Source organism: Podarcis melisellensis, assembly GCF_964234715.1.
Source record: "Podarcis melisellensis genome assembly, chromosome: 2".
Taxonomy (NCBI): domain Eukaryota; kingdom Metazoa; phylum Chordata; class Lepidosauria; order Squamata; family Lacertidae; genus Podarcis; species Podarcis melisellensis.
In genome coordinates this window covers 36,967,167-36,994,080 of record NC_138529.1, presented here as the reverse complement: position 1 = coordinate 36,994,080, position 26,914 = coordinate 36,967,167, and the positions used below count along the sequence as shown (strand labels likewise).

Sequence of the window (26,914 nt, the reverse complement as noted above, 5' to 3'; positions counted from 1 at the left end):
GGCAGTCTAGTGACACCCTGGATTCCAGTTAGGAGATGTGCCAGATGTTGTGTCTATACACCATCTTTAATGATGCATTGTAAGCATCTATGGCACAAACAATCTGTCAGGATTGTGCTTTGACATATGGTTTTCAGAATCCTAAGTATTTCCAAGTAAACTTTCAGCACCACAAATTTCCCATCTGTGTTGTTCTGAAGGGATCTGTGGATGTATCACCAAAAAATGCCAACTCTGCTGCCAAGAAATGCAAGATTTGCTAGGCCTCTATGATCGGACTAGACAAGCCAAATAAAATAAAATGATAGATGAATATATTTGATTTCTTCTGACTGCAGAATGCAGATTAATTGGTCATCATGCAGTTTGCAGTATTTTCCTAGGGATAAAATATAATGGTGGTCAATGTGTGTGCTTTTTTAGGGAGGGCTCTGTAGATATTAGAAAGTCTGTCGCTTTGTTTTCCTGTCTGCTGTGTAAGCACACAAGGAGAAGGAGAAGTATAGTTGGGGTAATTTAGAACAGGGTGTAAATAACCACTTGTGTGGTCACCTGTGGTGAATTAGAATCAGGATCCCCTCCAGGAAACTTGACAGAGAATCTTTTTGAAACTGTTTAAAGGGTAGGTCCTTTATTCTCTTTGGCTGTCAGTATGCTACCAATGACTTGAAAAAGGTATTTGTGAACAGGTGTTCCGGTAGAATATTGGAAGTCTGGCTCAGGTGAGCAAAATCTTCCAGCACAATAACAGTTGCATCCTGAGCACTCCAGCTTGTATTGTCAGTACTGTACAGTCCTCTTGCACTAGGTTTGCTAATAAGGACCTTGAATTGGTTGGCCAAGCTGTGGAGAAGAGTTCTGGTGTGTATTTTTTGTAATAAAGCCTGTCGTTTTGTAGAGCAAATACTCAAATATGTGCATTTCTGCCACACGGTCCTTCCCCAATTTTCTACCTTTTTGTGGAGAAATGTGCTGTTGGCATTGCTGCCACCTAAAAAATGATTCAAAGGGTTTTCCTTGCTGCATGTAATCTAGTCTAGACAAAGTTGCTGTGCCTGCTCTTCAGAGTCTTGGGAGGCTGTGTTTTCATATGTGCCTCAATCCAGCTGATATGGGGGAAAGCCACATGGATGCTGTCCCATTGGCATTTGGAGATGTATCCTGCAAGTAACAAACTGCTGGTTGGGACATGCACAGTGATGAAGTGGAAAAGAGAAATTTCGTCCATACACAGTTTGGCTTTGCTTTCTCAACCCAAGTCCAGAAATTCCATTCTTTTTTCTTTGCTTATTTTTGTGCTTGCATCCATGCAGTGAAATAAATGTCTTCTGCACAATTGCTATGAAGAAAAGATCATTGGTGTGTTTAACAAACCCTTGGAGTGGGGTGTTTGTTTTTTTGGAATGCAACCTTAGAACCTTTAGCTGTTTACAGTTTGCAGAAACATGTATATTTGAAATAGAGCTCTCTCTGGTAAATGCTGAAACAGTTGTAGCTTTATACAGTGTTTGATTTAAAGCACATACACACCACCCCATATATTTAATTACCTTGAGATCCAAGTTGTAAAGGTACTTAAGAAAGTACATGGGTTCTTTTGCATATGAAGGGCACTTTTCCGAATATTTTGGTGTACACGGACTGTTCACTCCCTTTCCTGTTTTTGAAGCTTAAAACCCTTTTTCTGTGGCAGTAATATGTATCTCCTTATTACTGCTCCAGGCTGGCGCTGTTTCTGAAGTGGTTCTTATGTGTTGTTTGTTTCCCCATCAGAGTGTAATTGCTCTCAATGACTTCATTCCTGTTAGGCCTGTTTGAGATGACAGGGTAATAATGACCATAACCCTATTCATGCTATAAGGCCTCCAAATTCATATATAATTTGATTTGCATCAAAGAACTAGGGTATTGGACAGAAGGAGGAATGTATAGCAAGAAATCTGGGGTGGTGGGAATTTCCTCTGCCAAATATTAGGAACTGGACTTGGTTCAAGGGCAAATATCAGGAACCCAGGCTCTTAGTTGATGAGGTGAACAGTAGCTGAATCAAAATTGTGAGGAGCAACTTGGCACCTGGCTTGCAGGAAGAATGTGATGCCTATGGCAGAAATATGATAATCCTAGATATCTGTTTATATAAATTTCTAGCCCTCATGAGAGCAGGGAGTATCTTGTAAAAATATCTGGAAACAGAAGAAGGGAGCAAGGCTGAATGTTCTTCCAACATTATGCAGATGAAAACTAGGTCTTTTCTGTAACACTCGTACTCTTACAAGTTGGTTTTTTTTTTGTTGGCATCTGTCTGTCTTGGGAGACAATGGAAGAGTGTGCCTTAGGAGGTGAAGTCAAACCATTGGAGAGTTACAGCTGACTACAAGCACCAGGCCTGTTGGCATACCAACTCAGTGTTACAAAGACGTCTGCAAACGTGACATGCAGCCTGGCAGCGTTAACACTTACAAGTATCGTTCTCTACGTGAAGTCTTCTCTCCCACTGTTGCACATAGACAAAGACTGTGTTCCACCTGCTCTGACAAAGCCTGTTCTGAGGTGAGTTGAAAGATTCACTAGTAAAACATGTTTGTCCTACAGCTGCTGTGTTCAGACACAAGGCCAAACCATGTGGTGAGCGTCAGGTCCGCGTGCCCTTCATCCTTGAAATGAAAGTACCTTTAGTGTTCAGTGCACATAACATGTAATTACATGCACCTAAACAGGGTCCTATGGAATGAGGGTGGCACTGTGGGTTAAACCACAGAGCCTAGGACTTGCCGATCAGAAGGTTGGTGGTTCGAATCCCTGTGACGGGGTGAGCTCCTGTTGCTCAGTCCCTGCTCCTGCCAACTTAGCAGTTCGAAAGTACGTCATAGTTCAAGTAGATAAATAGGTACCGCTTTGGCGGGAAGGTAAACGCCGTTTCCAAGAGCTGGCCACATGACCCGGAAGCTGTACGCTGGCTTCCTCGGCCAATAAAGCGAGATGAGCGCCTCAACCCCACAGTCGGTCACGACTGCACCTAATGGTCAGGGGTCCCTTTACCTTTAAACAGGGTCCTGCTAAGAAAAATTGCAGTTTTCTCTTATGCACCTTAGGTGAAGAAGGGAACTAACTTGCAGGCCCAGCTGCAGGCTTGGGGGCAGGGTGTCCTGGGCAAGCTGCCCTTGATATCACTTAGTAGTTGATGGGAGGAGGTGCTGAGCAGAGCCCTGAACTCATATGGCATATCTGTGCTCACCAGTGCCACTAAATTATGCTGCCCCTATCCAGGATGTATGTATGTCATATGGTGAGTTCTCATGAGGTGAGTACAACTTCATGGGCTGAAAGCTTAAGATGACTGCATAGGCCCAACCACCCCCTGTCCCTGCTGCTACTTGGCTGTGGTGCTGCTGGCAGCCCATGGAAGGAGCAGTAGGCTCCCTGGTACGTGTTGTGGTGACACCAGGCCTCTTGGTGTGCAGAGAAAAAGGAAGGCAGTGTGTGGATTTGGCCTTCTCTGGAGAGACATCTTAGCTTCTGCAGCAGCCTATAATTTGAAAGTGACACATAACCTTATTTCACCACCTGTCCTTAATTTACTATATGTTGTTAATGCAGTGCAACCCTACACATGTTTATCTGCAGATGTCCTATTGTGTTTGTTGGGTCTTGCTCCTTAACAAGCAGCAATAGGATTGCAGTACTAATAATAATAATAATAATAATAATAATAATAATAATAATAATTTATTACTTATACCCCACCCATCTGGCTGGGTCTCCCCATCCACTCTGGGCGGCTCCCAACAGATTAATAATAATAATAATAATGGTAAGCAATAAAACATTAAATATTAAAAGCTTCCTTAAACAGGGCTTTATTCCTTTGGCATCTGATGGGAGGGCGTTCCATAGGGCGGGAGCCAATACCAAGAAGGCCCTCTGCCTGGTTCCCTGTAACTTTGCTTCTTGCAGTGAGGGAACCTCCAGAAGGCCATCGGCGCTGGACCTCAGTGTCCGGGCCAAATGATGGGGGTGGAGACGCTTCTTCAGGTATACTGGGCTGAGGCCGTTTAGGGCTTTAAAGGTCAGCACCAACACATTGAATTGTGCTTGGAAACATACTGGGAGCCAATGTAGGTCTTTCAAGACCGGTGTTAAGTGGTCTCGGTGGCTGCTCCCAGTCACCAGTCTAGCTGCCGCATTCTGGATTAATTGTGGTTTCTGGGTCACCTTCAAAGGTAGCCCCACGTAGAGCGCATTGCAGTAGTCCATGCGGGAGATAACTAGGCATGCACCACTCTGGTGAGACAGTCCATTGGCAGGTAGGGTCTCAGCCTGCGTACCAGATGGAGCTGGTAGACAGCTGCCATGGGCACAGAATGGACCTGCACCTCCATGGACAGCTGTGAGTCCAAAATAACTCCCAGGCTGCGCACCTGCTCCTTCAGAGGTACCGTTGCCCCATTCAGGACCAGGGAGTCCCCCATAAATCTTATGTTCCTTTACTCCTGAAATTCTGTAAAATTTCAGTATATTATACCATTTTAAAAAATGGACTTAACGTATCAGCTGATAGTTGCATGCCAAGCCTAGGGTTGAATAGTGAGTTGACCAAGTACGGCTCACTGTTGTTTGCATTTGATCCTGGAATGCTGACACCTGCACATCATTAATATCTTGCAAAGGGTTATTTGGACATTATTGGATGGTTGATGTTTCTTTGACTGATGGCTTTGGGAAATCACTTATGCAAAGAAGCAGCAGCCAATGTAAATTTTGCTCTTCTGAAAACTGTCAGGACTTTTTATAGCTACTGTCACCTCCCATAGTTGCACATCTCTCTTGCGAAGCATAATGTCTCATTCCAGTACTGAAGGAGACAGCTTGGGAATTGGAACTTCTGCCAGCACCCATCTATTTGCTGAGAGCTGCTGTTGTTTTCAGTGGGTATCAGTTTTATATATGGATTGGGGGGGGGGGGACAGATTTTCAAAATAGTTTTGCTTGCCAGGCATCTAAGAGATCAGTTGTTTCCTATATGCTGCCGGCACGCTCACCTTAGCAAATATGCGTGTTTGTTTTGCCACATTATTGGTGGGATATTGGGGTGACTCATTCGTTACACAATGATATACCACTGTGGCTGCCCAAAATGGCAAGATAGGTAGTCCGGGGATTATCTTGCTCAGTGATAAGCAGTATGTGTGGACCACTGTCTGCAAGCGTACTGCATTTATTCCCTGTGTAGTGAACTCCTGCACAGTGAACAGGTGTGGAAGTGGAGCACCAAAGGATGATGTGGGGTCCTCAGTGCCCCGGAGAAGGGAATCATATTTTAATATGCTGTATGTTCAATTTTCATCTTTCACTTTGGCCTTGAAATTACAAACTGGCCCAGGGTTGAAGAGAGTCAAGGGATTGTTGCGGCAAGGCAAGTGACCACATAAGTAAACCTTTCATACTGTTGTATCCTGTGTGTGCAGGGTCAGTTAACACTTCACTCCCCTTTGTGTCTTGGCTTTGCACAGGGTTGAAATCTGAGCTAAATGAGGGAATAACTCTGGCAAGCGGTTCTGTCTCCATCTACACTGTATTTGGAGCCCTTTGCTAGGTTTGTGCCAGAATCAGTGGGAAGAGTTCATGTTGTTAGTCCTTGTTTTACTTAGAAAATGCCCCCTGTTGAAAATTAGTCATTAGCTGGGGCTCTTTTAAGCTTTGTTTAAAAGTCATCATAATGTGTGATGGTTTCGTGGAGGCTAAAGTGGAACAAACAATCCTGAGAATTCACTGTGGTTTAGTTAGAAGTAGTGGGATTCAAGCTTTGGCTGAACTACACCCTTCTCACCTGAAAGTCAGGTCCCTTAATCCCAGCTGTTTAGTGTAGGCGGTGGCTCCTGAATGGGAAGGGAAAGTCAGCTGTGCATGTTCAGAGGCATGACTTGGGTTGTGGGTACCTGAATGACAATCTTTTCCCCCATGTGTACCTACTAACATGCTAAGATCTGGAAGATTTGCTCTGGGTGCCTCCAACCTTCTGAAGCCTAGCTTTGCTGATAGAAAAAAGCATGTTCTACGTGGTTCATTTTTTGAAAGAAAGTCTTGTGTGTGAGCTTCTCCTGCTATATGACACAAGGCAGCATCATGGGATGTGGTTTCCTGTTGCAATGACACTGGTGATGTTGGTGGAAGCCAAGGGTGGGAAAAACTGGCATGAGGAACTGGGATAAAGGACATGAATGCACAGCTTTGATAACTCACGGCTGATTCAAACAACTGTTTTTCAACAAAATGAAGTCACTGTATGATTTGGCTTTCGGGTGGGAGATACTTTAACAGTGAAGCTAGGATTGTGAATGCTCAGACACATGCCAATATTAAGAACATTCATATAACCCCCCGCCATGTGAGGCCAGATGTCCAACTCTCTGTGTCCAACAGTGGGGAGCGAAAAAGCACAGAAAAAGGTTATAATGGAGACCTCTCTCTCTCTCTCTCTCTCTCTCTCTCTCTCTCTCTCTCTCTCTCTCTCTCTCTCTGTGTGTGTGTGTGAACGTACACACACACACACACACACATGTACACATACATGCAACCATTTTTTAAAGGTACAAACTATGGTTTGGGTGCTGGTGGCGTGGGAGTTGCTACTTGTCACTAGGCTAGTAATATTGCAGGCACTATCCATTCAGGCAGTCATAGTCCGCAGAGCATTGCTAGGGAAGTGCTAGCTGGAGAAAATTGCATTTTTCTAGCAACAAAACATTATGGCTTGAGTGCTGGGAAAATGCACCCTGCTACTTAATTCTAAGATGTCTGGGCTGCATCATCTTCAACAACTGAGGAACAAAAGTGCTGTTTTCTGGAAAGGTATATTGGCTTGGATTCTTTACAAAAACAAATAGCTGTGAAGCTTTGTGCTCAAATCAGTAAACTGGTAAAACCCCCCAGAGTGGTTTGTTTGCGATACATTTTTTAAAAATAAAATATCACACCATTTTCCTCAATGAAAACATTGCAGCTCCAAACAGATTCTTTTATTGTATGTATTGTCCTTGCATGTATTTTATAGAAAGGGGTTCATTTGCTAAACCCTATAAATCTAGAAGAATCCAGGAAAGAATAACACTGAGAAGAGGTCCCTGGGAGAGGTGCATAGGAAATGCCTCTTATTTGGTAATTGTTTGGATCAGAAAATACAAAAGTTTCCTACCCAGTATTCTATGAGCCTACCTATTCCATATAGTAGTAGTATTTGGAGGAATGCAGTGTAGTCCCTAGTATGCTCCAGTAGTATCTGGATTGTACCAGGTTTTGGAATGCTGGTGTAATGTGTGAAGTGTGGTCCTAATTCTTTTTTTATACCCTTCCCAGTAGTTTTTTTACTTGTATAAAATATGTCTGTTCAGTCAAAAAGAGAGACAGATGTCAAAATCTGGTGTTTTGCTAATAGAGAGTGCTGTTTAAGATACCTTAAGAAAATGAGCATCTCTTCCATCAAACAACTTGCACAAAACATGGGCCAATTGCAAACCATTTGGATGGCTTTGTGTGGGAAGTTGCTAAGAAAGAAACACTGAGAAGGGCTGGTGTTGCTGCACCTGCAGGTCAAGCATGCACTTGTCCCTCTCTCAGTCCTAGCACTGGTAAGGTTTGACTGAGATTAAAGGTAAAGGGACCCCCGACCGTTAGGTCCAGTCGTGGACGACTCTGGGGTTGCGGCACTCATCTCGCTTTACTGGCCGAGGGAGCCGGCATTTGTCTGCAGACAGTTTTTCCAGGTCATGTGGCCAGCATGACCTAGCTGCTTCTAGCGAAACCAGAGCAATGCACAGAAACGCCATTTTACCTTCCCGCCGGGGTGGTACCTATTTATCTACTTGCACTTTGACATGCATTCGAACTGCTAGGTTGGCAGGAGCAGGGACCGAGCAACGGGAGCTCACCCCGTCGCAGGGATTCGAACCGCCGACCTTCCAATCAGCAAGCCCAAGGCTCAGTGGTTTGCACCACAGCGTCACTCGCTGAAACTTAGGCACCCCCTGAAAAGAATGTGTACCTTTCTTGTAGGTAAGGAGATAAGCATAAGGGCAGGGTGTTTGAAGGAGGTGGGAATCATAGCTCAGTGACTCAGGGATTCCAGTTTCAATCCCTGGCTTCTCCAGGTAAGGCTCTTAATCTCAGTGTCGTGCATTCAAGTCCCACGTTGGGCAAAAAGATTCCTGCATTTTGATGTTGTATGTCTGTGTTAAACGAGCATGATGGGGGTGGGGGGTGCACCCACTAGCACTTGCATGGAAATTGGACCACTACAGTGGGAAATGGAACCCTTTAATTTTTCTTGGTTGGGGAGAAAAAACATTTCTGTTTTCTAGTAATTGTGTACAACTTTTGGCCTAAGCTGTAGGCTTGGTTTTGCAGCTTCAGAAATTAACTTTGACTGCTGGTTTGGGCTGTGTGTGTGTAAAAATACAGCAAATGTTGGCTGCTACTTATGTTCCCCTTCACTTACCCTCGGCCACAAGCTGCCCCCACACCCACATGCTAGGTGTGGCTGTCTGCAAAGAAAAGCCTGCATGTGTCAGCTTTCCATGTGTTTGGGAATCCTGCACGACTGGGGAACTTCCAGAATATGTGGAAAACACATAGGTGATCATTTACAGACATCTGCACCTGCATGACCATGTGACCTCAGGGCCAGGGGTGTAGCCCCACAGTCCCACTCTCTGTGTGGTACCTCTTCATGCAATGCATAAATAAACTTGGAAGATAATCCTGTTTATTTCAGGCCAACCTTTTACTCCCAATGTTTGGTTGAGGGGACAGGGAAAATAAGATTTGACCTGAGGTGTGAAACGGTTTAGGGGGGATAGAGGCTTCCTAGAGTCATGTTTGCTTGATGGTGAGAAGCAGCTATGTACAAGCATCAGCTAATGCTTGATTTTCATTGTGGGAACTGCATATGTTTGAAGACAAGTCTTCATACAGCTATGGTGGAGTACCTATTGGACAGTGGCATTCATCTGACCTCTGGTCAGTGCTGCTGCTGCTTACTGAAAAGAAGAGAGGGAGGGGCAAGGCGGGTACAGAGGCAGTTCAGCACTCCTGCTGGTGCATTTGCAGCTTGCTGCTGCCCCCTCCCTCCAGGTAATCAGCAGTGACACCCCCCCCCCAATTTCACCATCTGATACTGATGTATGCATTGCAACCAGAACATTAGGCATGTACCTTTAAATGCCTTGATGCAGTGCGAGAGCGGCAGCCATGGTTTCCTGATTCTGTCATCTGCGTACCTGTGTGTTACAGCTAGGGCAGTGGTGGGCCTTGGGATCTCAAATTTCAGTGGTGCCCTGTGCAATGCCAAAATTCAGCACCTCACTGCCTCTCACCTTCCATACTACATAATAGTTGTGGAGCAACCTGCAGCGCCCCCGAAATTCCACGACCAGTACAACCGGTTGTGCTCCCCTAAATCTGCCTTTGGCTAGAGTTCTGCTCACTACAATGGATGAGGGAAAAGCAGTGGAAAACAAGATTGGGGAGGGCACTGGCAATACAGGTTTGCAGTGGTTGTATTCCCTATTGGGAAGCTTGAGTGGGTGCATTCTGTGACCAAAGGGCAAGGTGGCCTCTTTTATTGTGCTTGAAGCTACAGAGGTGTCTAGAGAATTTTACTGATGAGCGGCCACATAAACGTCAATAATTATAGCAGTAAGTATCCACACCATTAACAGAAGCCTGAGATGAAGTTACAGTCCTAAACCAATCAATCCTAAAATTTCACATCTCAGACTATGTCCTGGGATTTTTAAGAAGGCAAAAAGAGGATTTCCTCTTCTGAATAAATTAAGGTTCTGTTCAGTTATGTCGGTTTCTTGAGTTGGTTTAAATCTTATAGATATGGAACGTTTAGTTTGCCAAGAAATGCATTCTCTTGATTTACTGTCAGCATGTTTTCTAGGCCAGAACTTCCTTTATGTTCACTAACCAGCATTTTGCTTTTATGGGAGTACAGTGCTGTGGATTGTGCTGTCTGAACTGGCAGTATAGTTATAATTGCAGGTATTTTATTAGGATCTACTCTTTATTTGTGCTTATAAATATGCATCATAGTAGTATGGGATTATACCTTACTTTGATTGGCACTTTGGGATTTTGCAATTCTTTTTCACTTGGAATGTAACTAGGCCTGTAACTCACAGATACGAGCCACTCTTGTGCAATAGAGCTATGGGTATGTATTTCTTTACAGCAGACAGAAGCTTGCTTAATAAACGAGTCTGTATGAGCTGAAATGACAAGTACGGAAGTTACTCAGCATTGCTAATTTGATCTTCCCTTGATTATTCTTTCCCCAGCATCTAGTGTGTATATATTTGGCTGAATGACTAGCCGGATTGGTTATTGAGCAGCAGAAAATGGGGATTTATTGTGCATCATCTGGGAACTGGAACAAGCTGTGAATATGAAGATGGTGCAACAGCTCTGTTTATAGGGAACAGAAGCTAATAGTTAAGTTGGGCTTCCTATGCTGTGCTTTTATGTGGTACACTTCAGCATCACTTCTAATGTTTAATGGGATATTGAAGAAATGTGTTTGAGAGACCTAGGAAGATCGCCACCAAGCATGTGAGTCAAGGGTGTGTGGGCACATTTTGCATTCTGTTCATGATAGGCGTGGGTGCTTGCCTACACAATAGACAGAATGCACTTATGCGACTCTTTCTTCAACGCAGAAGGGTGTTCCCAGCAATTGTCCCATCACCCCAGGCATGTGGCATATTGTTGTTACTTTAGCAAGACGTGCCTTTATGAGTTTGTGTGCTCCTAATCAAAGCACCTATAATGAAGTCCAGTGCTGGATTAAAAGTATGTAAATAATTGCATCATCCACCATAACTGTGGAAGGGTAATTGCAATGTTTTTAAAAGTACATTTTGCTTTGCAAGGGTGTGCTGTGCTATAGCATCGTGGAGGTATCTGAGACATTACAGATAGGCATTGTATAATATTTTCTTGAGGTAACTATGGACATCAGGCTTGATGTTTTGTAAAATGGGATATCACAATCTTAGTGAATAGAATTGAATTATTTTGGGGGGCAGAGCATCAAGTGTATTAATGTTGTGTGTGTATATGCCTGTCTGTCTGTTAGGTAACATGGCTATTGTAAAATAAAATTCTTATTAGCTCCTTAGGATGACCCAAACCTAGGGATTGGAAGACTTACAATTGTGAACAGTTAATGAAAGCAGTTCTGTTTTCTAGGAATCTCTTACGGCACAAGTTTGCATTGTGATATATTTTTAACAAACACAACAATCTGTATTGTGTAATTTTGTGTACCAGTACACGGCAAGGGCAGAACAAATGATCTTCTTGTTAAGAGAAGCATCATGATCAATGATGTATAGCAGAAAAATGCAACTTTTCAAGCTGCATTGCAGTGTTCATAGACTCTGACTCAGTCCAGCATCTCATTTGAAAATGGGCAACAATGGAGCTTCAGTACAGAGGGAAAGTGTTTGTGAAGTGAGTGTTCTAGATTCAAGCAAAACCTTCCTATTGATTCTCAAAGGTTTGACATGTGCCTTGCTCCGAAATACAAATTGTGCTCTAAGTAGTGTGTTTTAAAATTATTTTCTAGTTTTAAGTTTCTGGGTATAAAAGGTAAACATGCTTTTTGTGCTCACCCTGCTGCACAGGCTGGGCATCATTAAGTGTGAAGACTTAGTTTGGAACAGTCTTAGTTGCCTCTAAGGAGTTGAGTTGAGTTATCACTGGCAGTCTCAATTTAGATTCTATTATCCATGAGTTGCTTCATTATATCCCTTAGATAGTCCCAGAAAAGTGGAAATTAATTAGTCTTCACTATTGCAGGGCAGCAGATATATCATGGATCTGGCTTTGGTGAACAGATGACTGGTAAATGGTTTGTGTGATGGCCTGGGATTCGGATTCAGATGCTGAACCTGAGGAATCCCAGCCTGCACAGGATTCCCCACCTCCAGAACAGCTGAGCCAGGGCTGGGGCATGAGCCTGAAGGGTCCTCACCTGTGCTGGATCCTCAGGTGCAGGCACCAGCTGACTCTGCTCTGGCTCCTGAGGTGATGGAGGACCCATTGCCTGCAGGTGCTCCACTCTCAGCCCCGTCAGAGGAAGCTGAGGTTGCCTCTGGGTCCAGTAACCCTCCCGCCTCTCCTGAGTTGCAGAGGGTCAGGGCAGAGAGGCAGAGGGAACTAAGTTCCCGCAGGAGGAGCGCTCACCTCCAGGCCAGGAGAGGCGAGTCAGCTGAGGATTGGGGCCGCCCTATGCCTCGGGGCAGATAAAAGCCAGCCAGGCCCAGTCCCAAGTTGCGGGAGCAACATTGTTGGTTACTGGTTCCTGCCTGAACCCTGTCCTGCTTTCCTGCTGGAGCTCCTGACCTCACCCGACTCCCTGCCCTGCACCCAGCTTCAACTTCTAAGGACTGTCTCCCTATTGCACCTTCGACCTTGGACTGGACTCGGACCTCGCCTCTCAGTTAGCCCATAGGGCAAGCACAGTTTGGTTGTCGTGGTTCAATTAGCCCATTGTTATGGATTTAGACTTTTGGTAGCAATGACTCCCTTCAAGGTATGAATGCTTTGGGGGATCTCCCAGTTAGCATGACTGGTGCTCTTCCATAATCTTTGTCTGTATGTGGAACAGAGAAATGGAAAGGGTCATTGTGGCCCATCTGTTCTCATGGATGTAAGAAGGCCTCCTTGATTTTGGGGAGAACTCCAGGTGACCAGACAATAGCAAGTATTGTACCAAATGCATTTAGAATAGTTGAGAGTGCACTTTTGTGCCTACCATGTGGCAGTGATGGTGGTGAACAAAACTTGCTTCTCCAGCACCTTTGCATCTTCAAGAAGCTATCTGGGAAAGCTTTCCCCAGTGATGAAGGGGCTGCTGCAATCATTCCACAAAGGCACCAAGCAGCTGGAGGCCTGCTGTGATAGACAGAGTCCTGAATGGTTTGAGATTCATTTAGCAGAAAGACAGTACAGTATTGGAGAGATGCTCTATGTGTTGGAGGGAGGCTCTGTTAGTAGAATGGAATATTCTCCCTCTTGAGATGAGATGGGCACCGACACTGAATGGACTCCAGTTTGGGGTTACAAAGTTTATCTTTCATTGAATCTTTGAACAGTAAGAATGGTTATATAATGGTCAGATTAAGGTTCACGTATATTGATTTTTATCAGAAATGCTTTACTGTGGGCATATTGATCTATATTGTTTTGTGTACGGTATCTGTAAGCCATTCTGAGAATGTGTAGTGATATGAATCTACTAAATGAATAAATGGGACTTGGTACAAGTTGGAAAACCTTATCGCCCACCTGTATTTACCAACCCATGAAAACACCTCCCAGCAGTTCATACAGCCATGGTTTGTCCTGAATCTCCACTTTGAACCAACTGCCTGTTTGTAGCTAGACATCAGTGTCAAGTTGGAGGTTATAGAAAGGCTTCTAAGTCCATATAAGTGGTTAGCATAAAGCAAATGTTGTTTACTGCAGTTGCGGAATTGCACTTAGACAAGTGGATTACAAGGTGATTTATAAGACTTGGCAGACATGGCTTGTGTAATGTGAAACCTTAGGTTCTCGAGCAGACGATTCCTGGGGTCCCTTGCATCCTCCCCCTCCCTTTCGGTGTATTTAGTTCACAGTGTAACACAGTGTAAGATGTGAGGCACACTTAGGAGTTGGCATAACATTTTTGCATGTAGTTGCAACCAAGACCTGCAATTCAAAACAGGAGAGGGGCTCTTTGCAATCTATGGTGTCAACAGCTTCTGACTTCCTGTCTTGCACCACCTGTGTCCTAATAGGACTAACTCTTTATCTTAAGCCAAGTAATCACTTTCAATAGTGAAATCTTGGCAAGAGTTCAGACTCTGTCCTCTTGCATCCTGTGAGATTGGGTTTTACAAATAGTAACCTCTCAATAGGATTGTGGGAAAGTTATTAGTGCTCCTGTGATGTACACAAGTGAGTCCTAACAGTACATGCAAATGTTTGTTTTAATTGCTCATGTCTGATGGAGTCTGTGCCTGTTATGGTTCAAGCTCAAAAACATGTTACCACTGCTAAAAGTCATCTCCATCTCGTAAATGTAGAAATGGATAATGACTTGCAAAGGAAAGTCCTGGGTCTATTTCCTTATCTACAGTAGGTCTCATTTGTAGCAGATTGTTACTGTGGTTTGACATGTCTCTTGACTGGTTCTGTGTTGTTCTTTACATATCTGCTGGACTTAGTTGCTTCCTTGGGACAATAAACATGGGGTACTTTTAAAGTTACGTTAAATATGTGCAAATACTTTAGTGTACTCCCATGTACCAATAACTTACATGCGTGTCACAAAAGAGGAGAGATGAACTCTGAAAAGTATTTGTTCCCTCTTGTTGAAGCAGCTTTCACAGATAGGCCTGACTGTAATCTTCCTAAACAGCTCAGAGATCTTTTAATGACTCCTTACTAGGGACATTGGAGAATTTCGATGGGAATGGGGGAGAAATTGCCAATGTTCACTTATTCATCCCTTGAATCGATCCAGCAAACACGACTGGCACTGCTGTTGTTGTTGCTTTCCATCCACAAAAGATACATCATTGATTACAAGCACCCTGTTTTGCATTGAGTTCCCCTTGCATTTAAATGAATGGGGTGGAATACCGTATGTTTCACAATTAATTTTGTAGGTTAAGTAACAAATTGTGTAAGTTAGGTAATTTTGCCATGGTGGACTGCAAGACAAATGGTGTGGTTTTTGGTAGAAGGCTAACTGCAGTGAAATGGAAACAGTGCTGCATGCAATGAATGCAGTACGGAATGAGGGCGGGGGGAGGAAGCCTTCTTACATTCCCAGCCTCTACCCACTTTTTCCCCCTTGGATAGTCACTTTTCTGCAAAGGGTCGGAGAGAAATGTTTGATTCTGGCTGGCGCTTTGATTCTAGGCCTAAACTGTTCTCACAGCGCTTGCTGAGATGTTGTATGTTCCACAGAAAACGATTCAGCATGGGGCTTAATTCGTCTTCCTCTCTGGTGGCTGCTTGCCTAAGACATATGAGTCCTGCACATCTGGCTCACACGGTTCTGACACTGCAGCTGACACACCATGCCAGGTCTTTCCAGATGATCATTTTTATTGAGATGGAAATGTTTAGCTTGGTGGCTTTAGGCGTTTTTCATACCTGAAGCAAAAAGTCAAAATGACAGCTCTTCGTTGCTAACTTAAAAAAACAAAATAAAAAGCCTGGGTATGATTCCACATGATGAGTTAGGGGAAGAAAATTGTGATTTCTTAGGAATTTGCTGCACAGAGTGCTTCATTATAAGGCTGGCTGAGTTGGAGTGGTGGTTCCAGATGACATTTTCCAATGCAATTGTGATGAAATCACTTATTATTTAATGTTTGGGTGCTGGAATATGCTGTTATTCCCTGCCAGTTACTTTCCTTTCAATCACCACATGTGTGATATGCTGTGATTTGGTCTTCATTTGGTCAACCTTTGCTTTGAAAGCCTTGCCATAGGAACACAGGACTCTCTGCCTTATACTGTGTCAGACCATTGGCTCTGTATTGTCTACACTGAAGGGCACCAGCTCTCCCAAGTTTTCAGGCAGAGATTCTTTCAGTTCTTAATCCTCCCCCCACCCCTTAGACAGAGAGCTCATGTAGTCTTAGGAAACTCATCAGACCTGGAGTGCACACCTTTTACAAGCAGAAAACTGCAACCAACCAGCCATCCCCAAGTGGAGCAATCCCTCGCAGCAATTTTTCCACACCTTCCCCCCTCCATCCTCAGGGAAATTGCTATAGCTTGGTGGTAGGGCTCATGTACTACAAGCAAAAGGTCCCAGGTTCAATCCCTGGGATCTCCAGGTTGGGTCGGAAGAGATTCCTGTCTGAAACTCTGGAAAGCCACTATTCATTGTAAAAAGGTAAAGGTAAAGTTAAGTCCAGTCGCAGACAACTCTGGAGTTGTGGTGCTCATATCGCTTTACAGGCCAAGGGAGCCGGCATTTGTCTGCAGACAGTTTTTCCGGGCCATGTGGCCAGCATGACTAAGCCGCTTCTGGTACAACGGAACACCAAAACCAGAGCAGCACTCGGAAACACTGTTTACCTTCCCGCCAGAGCAGTACCTATTTATCTACTTGCACTTTTTTTGGCGTGCGTTCGAACTGCTAGGTGGGCAGGAACTGGGACTGAACAACAGGAGCTCACCCTGTTGAGGGAATTCAAACCACCAACCAGCAAGCCCTTCTCATAGCAATACCTTGCTTGAAAAAACCAAGTGCCGGTGAACTGCAGTCATTTCTTTTCAATGCGTAAATCCAGCTCAGAAGCCTCTACAGTTAGCAGGAATAATACGAGCCATTGTGTATCTGGCACATTATCTGAATGTGAGATTCACCATTCTATTGTTTTCCAGCAACCTCCTGACCCCCAGTCCTGTTCACGCTAAACATTGCAGGGGAAGTTTGAACTTGGGATGGAAAATAAAAGCTTTCCTCTCCCTGCCGTTTAGGCGATGAGAGTTCAATTGCAAATTGATTTCTTTTGTATTTGCTCTGCGGAGCAGCCCCTGACCACAGGATTAGCTCTGCTTAATTAGTAGCTCAGTGATGGCTCCTGTTGTGTGGAAATGGCTTCACCTTGGTTTTGTGATGCTGAGGTTTGTGTTTCCTTCAGCTGAAGGAACAAAAAAATGCGAAAGCCAGGGCACTTTTCTATTCAATACTCAAGTGCTGGAGAAAGGTTTCTTCCTGGGTGGAATTACTTGGTGTATTGATTATGTAATGTCTATGCCGCTTATTATGTTAAAAAATATCTCGATAAGCAGCGTACAAAAAAACCCTGAAGCAACAGACAATCTAAAGAAAATACTACACAAATGAAAGAGTGTCTCTCTTTGTGTTGCTCTGTGTTCAAAGCAGCCTCGGCATCTCTGGGCCAGGTCTGATGCCACACACAAAGCTATGGAAGCCCCAGCAATCAGCTGCTTGTTGGCAGCCCAGGCAGTGTTGCAGGAGTTGCTGAATGGCAGTGTCTGCAAAAGCTCCCCTGGGCAGCTGTATCTGTACTTGTTATTTATGTCATGGGTATCCCTCCCTTCCTCCCCAAGCAGCAAACATACAAATGATACAACAATTAAAACACATCTGAAAACAGTTCCAGTATAGATGCATGCTGGCAAAGATCTTCAGTCGGTGCTTAAAAGGTGGTGGCCCCTGCCGAATATGTAACAGGAAGTCAGTCCAAAGAAGATGCCATGACACTAAAGGCCTGGGTGTAGCCCTGGGGGGGGGGGGAGGCAAGTCCTGGGTTTCACAGCTCCCGCTCTTGGTGGTGTGGGGACAAACAAAGGCTAGCCAGGCTGTTGCTTTTTGTCTCTTAACAAAACCATTGGCTGGTTTTTAAAGTGTACTGGGGAGAAATCTGAAGCTCCTTGTGGTTCTTTGTTTTAAACATCTTGGACAGCAGCTGCCTCCATCAAGCAGGGATTGATCTGTCAATTTCAGTTTCTCTCTTTTTTCATTTTTCTCCTCTTTAAGTAAGTAGTCATCAGCATTTTAGCACAAATTTCTCCAAATGCACACATTTTGCAAAACAACTTCCCCTAATATAATACCTTTCTGTGTTCCTTTTTTGCATACAGTAAGTGGCTAAGAGAGCTGTAATGAAAGATTTGGCTAAATGCAAATTTTGAAAGATGGGTGTGTTTTGGTTTGGATATTGTTTCAGAAAGTTTGAATTAGGGAGCAACTAGGTACTTGAACTGAATCAAATTTCTTGCCCATCCTTGTCTTCAAGACGAGCTGCTGCTCTCTCTCTCTTTCGTCCTTTCTTTCCTCCTTTCTGATAGGAAGAGGGGGAAAGAATTTTCATTGCTACATGATTACTTACTGAGCCAGTTTCTGCCTGCACCACTTTAATATTTGCAGAAGGCTGGCCAGGATGCTCCTCCTGAGATCCTGACCTCAGAGGGATAGTGCAGCAGGCTGCTCTGCCCTTCATGTGGGTACAGTGGTAACTCGGGTTACATACGCTTCAGGTTACAGACTCCGCTAACCCAGAAATAGTACCTCAGGTTAAGAACTTTGCTTCAGGATGAGAACAGAAATTGTGCTCCGGTGGCGCAGCGGTAGCGGGAGACCCCGTTAGCTAAAGTGGTGCTTCAGGTTAAGAACAGTTTCAGGTTAAGAACGGACCTCTGGAACAAATTAAGTACTTAACCCGAGGTACCACTGTACTTGGTTAGGCATTGCAAGAAGGCAGTGAGGAGTGATGGGAAAGAAACTGTTGAGAGTAGCTGTGGGAGAGCAGTTGTGCCAGGTGGGGACAGTGACGAAGGTGGTAGTGGGCTATTGAGAGCACCTCGCCCAAGTCCCTCAAAGCATAGCTACTGAAAAAGAAGCCCTGCTGAATGTTTTTATACATCACAATGTAGATTTAAGGTAATTTTGCAACTGATGCTAAGAACTATGTTTTATTGTCCCCTACCTTACCACCGGAAGTCAAATTTGTGAATATGGTTAATCGGTGATCACTTTTTCAAATGATCAAAGTGGCTACTAAGTTCAAAAGACCTGCTGTACAAATAGATCTGGTTCAGGTAATCGTATCTCAACTCATTAAGCGGCAATGAATTCAAGCTCTTTGCTGGTATGGAGAACCCCTTCACTTGAGCTGTGCTTAAACTTGGAAGTGTCTAACCAATCATTAGTTTCCCATTTCATCCAAACTTGGAAATGATGGTCACCAGTTTAAGAACATCTGCTGCAACTAGTGGTTAAGGAGGAGAGAACTTAACCACAAGCCTGGGATGGGATGCCACACTAAGCCATATCTTGGCTTAGCTGCCCACCCAACACTGATTTAAAAGGACCGGAGAGGCTCAAAGCGGCTGCAATCTCATCCCTGGTAGCTTGCATCTTCACATATTAGCACTAAGCTATGGTTTGGCTTGCCATTCCTTGCAGATTTAGCCATTATGAGGTATACAAATAAAATAAGCTCTACTGCTTTTTGCAACCTTGACTGTAGATAAGGGTATGTCTCTTAAAGCTTTCAAAAATAGTACCCTGTATGTGTTTTTGGCCTGTTACTTGACATTTACAATAGTAAAAATATGTAGGAGGAATAGAGATGTCATATGCATCCTGAATCTGCTATGTGGCCCCATGAAGACAAGGGGAAATATCCGTGTGCACTGTGAGATTATTGGACTGGAAAACAGCCTGTGACCTCTCCCACACTAAGAAAATGGTGCATGAAGCATTAGTAAGGGCATGAAAACATCAATATATGAATGTGCAATTATTAGCATTGTGAGTCATCGCTACCCGACCCGGGAAACTTAAGCATCTCACAAGCAATATTACTCTTTCCAGGTGCTTTCCCTAGATGGTGGCATGTGCTACTCAGCATGTGCTGCTTAGCTTAGATACTGCAGCTTTCAGGAAGTGATGGCCTATGGTTAGAACTTAACTTGAACCTGAATTTATAGAAGTAGTCTGAAAAGAAGCGGCAGGAGATGCAGGTCACCAGCTGGACTGAGGTGGTGGCACACCTGTGATAAGAAACCTATGAACTATATTTCGGCAAATCTGTTAATATAGCAGGTAAGGTGCAAGGCTGTGGAAAATCACAGTTCAAAGGTTGGAATTGAGGCAAGTGTAAACTGTAGGCCTAAGCATGCTTACTTGGAAGTAAGCCTCCCTGAACTCAGTTGGAGTTACATCCAAGTAAGCATGCAGTAAAGCCAGGTAATTGGAAGCCATTTAGGAGAAACTCGAGTGTAAGCAAAGAGAGACTTCTAAGGGACCAGCTGCAGGATTCAGAAGGAAGTGACATTGCCTGTTTTGCCTGGATACTTCTGAAGAGCTGCCTGCCGTGATTCCACACAAAAATGGTCAGTAAATCAAGAAAGTGACATGTTGGGCATGCATTTTTGATAAGGTACTGACTGCAAGAAATTCCTTATAGCTGGTTTTATTAGAGTGGGGGACGAAAGTCTAGGCGTGATGGAATATCCTTGAAAGATGTTGTTGCATATCTGCTGGATGCTGTACCATAATGCACAAATTGATAGTATGTTCTTTTTCTTTGCCCTCTCCCCCATGTCTGTTTTCCTTGATCAGGCAAACAGCATTCACTTTATCAGGCTGTGTTACAGCAGAGATTAATATTGGTCCACCTCCCTTTAAGCCCCATCCCTGATTTACACCAGCAAGCTTTTTCTTCTCTGTTGGACAATGGACAAGAAGAAGCATGAAGGTACCTCAACTTCCTTGTGTTTAATCTTTTCAGGACAAGAATATCCCAGCCCAAGACCTGTCACTGAAAAGTAGCTTCATAGCCCAGCCCTGGCTGCTGAAAGAATATTCCTCCTCTGATGTTTACATCTTGCTTTTCTTTTAACTAGTAGGATGCATTCCAGACTGTCCCTTTTAAAGAAACGGGTAACCTTTATAGAACTAGCTACAAATCTATATGCTTTAAGAAGCGAAAAACACAGTAATCTTTAGAGGACAATATTAGCTGTGTTGCTATGGTGCAGTGTGGGGGCGGCTAATTAGACACAGATACATACAAAGTTTTCTGGTGTCCATGGCAACTATCAGGCGTAAGAAGAAGAAGAAGAAAAATACAGTAACTTGAAATGGTTCCCCCCACACTTTATCCTTCCTGGATAGTGTAGCTTTTGTGTTTTGCTTCTATTGTGAAATTTTGCAATGATGTTTGAAAGGAGAATTCTACTTTCATTTCAGTAAGAGCCTTTCGACAGATGGGACAGGTTTAGCCTGTATACACTTGTCACCTCCTCCCTGACAATTGCAAGGAGACCTATTGATTACAGTAGAAAGGTAAATTTGTGACAGAGGGAGGTGACTTTGACACATTTGCACTGGATAGAATGCAGGTGAAAAGGGAGATCCCGGACTGGGGTTGAGGTAAAGCCAATTCAGGTGAGATTTGTGTCTATGTGGGGAAAAACATTTTTTTTTTTTTTTGCGTTTGTGTGTGTGGTGTTTTAATTCTAGTGGCAAATTATGACCTGTGTTCCTGAAGGTTGGTTCGTTAGGCTGCTTCATTATGCAAATAATTCTGTCCAGCCTGCAAAACACCGACTCGTCATGCACCCAGTAATGGTGTGCACTGACCCCAAGTTGCAATGAAGTGAGAAGGCAAGAAAATGTGTTTTCTTCCTTTGCAGCCTACATAGGATCTATATGGAAATATAGGATTTGTTCCCTATTTCAAGCATGCAGAAAGTCTTAGGTAGCAGAACTGGGAAAGAAATGTGCCTGAGGCCTTAGGAGACCCACCGTTGGTGGGAGGTGACAATACTGGGTTAATATGTCGACAAAGAAGTATTGTGAAACTGATGTGTGGAATTTATTAGTGGATTTGACACTGTCAGACAGGCTCAATTGAGACTGGGAGTGGCCAGCTCATCACAGAAAGTTATTGTCTCTCTTTTGTTGTCCATATATACTTGCTTTTCTAATTCATTACCAGTCAGGAATGGGTCACACCCACTTTGATTGGATCTTTTCCTCTTTTGAATGAATCTCGTTTTCCTCTGTGTGCTTTGTAGTAATGTGGCACACCCATCTCTCACATTGCTGGGCCTATGACTTCACTTTGTAATAACATCCACCACATTCCCCTGACCCCCATTGCCTGTACCTCTGTGTGTGTGTCTGTGCGCGCGCATGCTTTTATATGCCAGCTGAGGATAGCCATATGTGTCTCATGGAATGGTCTGTGGCTCACATAAGCTCTAGGAAAGAAGCTGAATGGCATTTACTTCCAGATGAGTTCCAATGGCTGTGGATCCGAAAGTTGCATGATTTAACACTGTACTGCCACTTAAAAATAGAACCAGCCCATTTCTGTGGAATCTCTGTGCTGGAATTTTTTAAAGCATATGTTAATAGTTGGGCTTGTAAGGTAGCTTCACAGATAATTCTTTCTCCTTCCCCCCAAAACCCCCCAGCCCTAAAGTAGATGGGACCTTTTAATATCTTTTAAAGCCTTTGCTTTATGGAACTTTAACCAAATAATGATTGAATATGCACAGGAACCATCCTTTAAGGTATAACTGTAATTTAAATTGATAGGATGATACAGTGTTCTTGATTAGTCAAACTGCAAAACTGAAATCCTGGACTTATTTAGGAATAATAATGGAAATGGTACCATGAGGACTTGAGCAAAATTCAGGCAACATCATAAAATATACATTGCCATCCATGGCTACTCTTTTTAAAGACAGGTTCTGTGCTGGTTGGCTCTGTTCAGTGTTGTGTAAACCATTGTGCACATTCTGATACATGAATGATCAACGTTGCAGGAAAGTTGGAAATAAAGCAGCCAGGCTGTGCTCACCTAATAAAAAGTAAGGGGTTCTGGTTGAGCAGAGCTGAGTGTCGGAGACTTAGAGGGCAAAAAGTGAGTGTGTCCATTAAAGCATGCCATTTCAACATTGATTTCAAAGATCTCCATGTTCGGTTTATATGCAGAAATAATCTTGTACATTATGCCAATGCCATGTGGCCTCTGCAGGTTGTGTTTCTCTTCAGAGAAAAAGTTCCTAGTTAACTAGGAAAGATGTGACAACATTGTTGCCTTTTGCCAGTTCTCTCCCTATTCTAAAGTTGTACCTGATGATAACTATTGCAGTGGAAAATGAACTGAAACACAGCTCTTCTTTGAAATTTGCACTTGTCCAAATTTTGCGATGCAGTTCTCCAGACATATACTGTGTGCATAAGTTGTGTACATTTGGGAAAGTGTGCATAAAAATGCACATATTTGTGAAAATAACATACAAATATGCATATTTTAGGGAAATTTATATACTATCGACCAAAATGCTTTGTTATTTTTGTTTTGGATGGAGTCAAGTAATTGGGACCATTTTAGGGTGGCACATTTTTGTTTCTTTTTGGCCAGAACAAGGTGATATTTTCTTTTCATCAAAGTAGGAAGGTTCTAGTTTGGTACGGTTATCTATGAAAATTCAGCACAATTTCTTTTAAGTTGAAGACTTTCATCATCAAACCAGGAACTAGTTCTGTTTTTAAGTGCCCTGACTTTTGGTGGAGTGTTAAGCTCTTCAAACGTTTTGAAGATTTTACTATATACTTGCAGAATGTCACTATGAGAATTGATATTCTTTAGATTAAAGAGTACCTGGCTTCTAAAATCAAATGCAAGTTTTTGCCCCACTGCTACACTTATTTCCTGGGACCATTTTAGTTGGGTCATTTGCTCCTATTGACAAAAATGAGTTTTTATCAAGAGTATCTCTTAGAGTGGTGAATGGCACTATTTAGCTGGAAGAAACTCCAATAAAAATCCTCATTATTACATATTTTTACATGATTGTTTATTTGTATATATTTTAAAATTTTATATATGGCTGTTTTATGATGTCCTATATTTGTAATGCCTAATAAAGGTTTGGCGAAGTAAAGTATGTTTTATTGTATACACCAATTATATAGTTGGTTTAGAAATACCCTTACAAATCAGCAGTGAAATGAAATATTGGTAGAAATGTGCACTAGAATGCTGATTAATTCTCGTGGGGTTTTTTCTTTTAATTCTTAAATTGCAATCAGTTGTGGAAATGTGGCAAACTGAACTTAATATTGAAAAAAATGATGGTCTGAGAGAACCCCCAAATTGACAGGTTTCTCTTTCACTAGATGGAAATAGATGCTTCTGTCTTCCTTTAAAGGTGTCAAAGAAGTGTAGGAAGTGAGGATCAGGCAATGACGCCATTGTAGGGGATGGTGGCTGGAGGAGCACGTGGCTGCCTTGCTCGTTAGATTCTGTGCAGAGTGTCAGATGCTTCAAGCATGTGTCTGCCTCAGCCCCTTAAGGGACTTGGCAAAGACTAAGCAGGCCAACGTGCTTGGAACATATCTGAGGTCATAGGTTTGTGAAATCTATGCATAATGCGATGCAGGCCTTGTTTGGGCTCATGCTGGTGTCATCTGGAGTTAAATGTGAGTTGTAAATAAAAGCTTCCTTTCCAATTGGCTTGTTGAACTGTGTTTGGTGATAGCGGTTTTGTGAGGCTCTGCGTTGATCTGAACTTTTGGATGTGTTCCCAGGCCTTCTCTCTTTCGCCTCTCCCACCCAGTCATGTTGTGTAGATCCTCTGTGAGTCAGGCCTGTCCACTGCCTCAGAGAGCTGAATGCCGAATGGAGCTTTGTAGCAAAACATGGAAAAGGACTGAACATGACGGTGCCATCATTATAGAATGGTGGTGGAGAGCTTTCGCTGGAGATTGTCAACATGTCTCTCTGCTGATCTCACAAATGCCAGTATTGTATTCATTCCATAAAGGAAAAGATGATCTCCCCCTTTCTTTTCTAAATCCTGAAATCCCAGTGTTTTAAATGAGCAGTTATTGTGCTACAGGTGGGGACCAGCATGGATGTTTTGATTTTTAAACAATGGGGCTGGTGTGCTGGTGTTTAAACTGTTCACAGAAACGGTTGAATGCACATCTGTTTGATAATTTCAGGTAAATAGTGCCTGCTTATCTGGCTATCATTCACATTTTAAAGGGCTGTTTCCTGCCTTTAAGATACCATGACAACCATGTTAGCAATTCAGAAACAAGCGAGGTAGTTGCGGGTGGGAACTTTGGCTTCTCTGGGTAGCTTGTGAGAGCAGCCGCAGAGCTAGAAGGGACTCAGAGAGTTGTTCAGTGCAGCACAAAGGCAAGGTCAGCTTCCCATAGGAACAATGTGCGAAACCCCGATCCTAGAAGGTGCCAGGAGCAGGTTGCTCTACAAAATGCGAGAGGAACTTTATACGTTGTAAGCTAACATAAACTTACGAGGTGGGGCAGGCTTTGCATTTCAATACTTTGTGCAAGGAAATTCCTTTTGGAGCTGCAACAAACCTGCTCCCAGGGTCTCTGAACGTTGATGTTGTTTCCATAAGCCAAATAGTTGCTGAATATTCAAAGCCAATATCTGTGCATATTTGATTTCAGCATATCTCAGGATATTTGGCAGCCAGCAACTGATACGCAATGGCACTTAGTGTTGACATATCAGTTATCAGTACGTGACAGTGGTTGTCAGTATCTGATAGTTTACACTTTATGGCATTGTTGTTTGACATCTTGATGAGCAACAGGGAAGTCTAAAGTACTTGGCTTTAAAACTTTGATGGATTTCAAAGATATACAAAATTTCAGCCCCACAGAGTAGACTCTGTTCTACCCTTAATCCAAATGATTTATGTTGCCAGTTGATGATCCACCTTCCAGAATCACTGTGATCAGCATTGCAGGTACTCCGTGCCAAAGGGAACAAAATTCTCCTCCAAAATAAACTACGAAAACTAATCAGATTTGCAAGCATTTATTTAATTCAAATAGATGGTGAAGTTGTTCTTTAAAAAGCCTGCGGGTGTTCTGTTATGGATGTGTGGGAAGAGAAGGCATGTTAAGTATTGTGGCTACAAGAAAAAGGCAGAATGATAGAGACACATAATATAAAACTTTTGATAATCCAGCAATTCAGTTGCATGACATTCTCCATTGCTCTAATGGCTGTAAATGGTTTAGAAAAGTCGCTGCAAGTTAAGATGCTTGGAATTCCAGATTTCTGCAGCAGAGTCTGTGCTCATGTGGGCCAGGATCAACCTGAAGAATATACTGAGATGGCCATTGAAAACTCCTAATGAATTCTCAGAACATCAGAGAAGGTGGCTGCAGGAGGAAAACTAATTACACCTCCTTGCTCACAGTTTTGGGGTTGCAGGGCATTGTGTACTTGAAACAGGCCTAAATATAGAATAGGAGAAACTCTGTGCTTGGAGACAAGAGCTGAGCCTCCTTGCAGCTGAGCCTCACTGATGTAAAAGCTCTGTCCGTCTTTCAGCTGTAAGTAGAGCACTCTAATGGTACCTGAATCAAAGCTAGAGTTTGCTCTTGTATTCCGTTCTAGATTTCTTCCATTCTGTTGTATTCAATCATTGACTGCCAGGGTCAAGGCCTAACAATGGGATACAAGCCATTTGCAAAGTTCTTACTTCTCCTTTCCTGCGAGCAACACTGGCTCTTGAACTTCCAGTAGGGTTTTTATATTTTAAGTATGGCTCATTTTTCAAACTGGGGTGACTTCAAACCTCGTGAACTGATTTGCCCTTACCAGCTAAGTCAAAACTTATCATAGCTACAAAGTTAATCTAATTATTTCCCATGTTTTAAGTGCAATATAACATTTCCTTGCGGTCTGTGTAGGGAAAACTTTAAAAACATTTTTTTTAATGAGGTGAATTGAATGCTGGTAAAAGTTGTTGACTCTGGAGATTTATACCCAAAGTAATCAGCCTACCCCAACTTTTAATTTTTTTTCTAAGCCAATCTCTCTCTCTCTCTCTCTCTCTCTCTCTCTCTCTCTCTCTCTCCGTTAATATGTTGGGCATAGGTTACTACATTGAACAGTATGGCTTGCAGAGCTGTTCTTATTGCAGCTACACCTGACATTCACACTGGGTGGTATCCAACTATGGTAACTCATTTAATCAGTGCATGAATTTCCGCTTGCACAACAGAATCTTCCCCCCTTTCTTTCCTCATGCACTTCCTAGATCTGTTCTGAAAGTTCCTCCAACACCCTGGAGTAGGTTTTTTGGGGGTGGGGTGGGGTGAGTGGGACGGGAGTGTTTCATTGTGCAAGCAGAAATCCTTGTGCTGATGGAACAAGTTAGGTGGATACTTCCTATTTATTTATTTTTTGTAGTAAATTTATTGTTTAGCAATAAGCCATAGTAGCAGCAACAACAAAACAGGAACCTTCAGAGTTGAGCCACAAATTTAGCTCTTCATTTCCTGGTTACCAGTGCA

The 26,914-nt window shown here is 43.1% G+C and overlaps 1 protein-coding gene across 3 annotated transcripts in view; it reads left to right on the top strand.

Moving 5' to 3' along the window:
- Positions 1 to 26,914, top strand: part of GAS7 (growth arrest specific 7) — a 135,065-nt gene that overhangs the window by 1,902 nt on the left and 106,249 nt on the right. The window contains exon 1 of one of the 3 annotated variants that reach the window (XM_081897971.1): positions 2,409 to 2,550. The exons of 1 other annotated variant lie outside the window; for it this stretch is intronic. In XM_081897971.1, the coding sequence (XP_081754097.1) occupies positions 2,434 to 2,550 (117 nt within the window). In that variant the 5' untranslated portion in view covers positions 2,409 to 2,433. Of the gene's footprint in view, positions 1 to 2,408; positions 2,551 to 10,809; positions 10,849 to 26,914 lie in introns of those variants that run through there. One more of the 3 variants, XM_081897972.1, reaches the window with a different exon arrangement.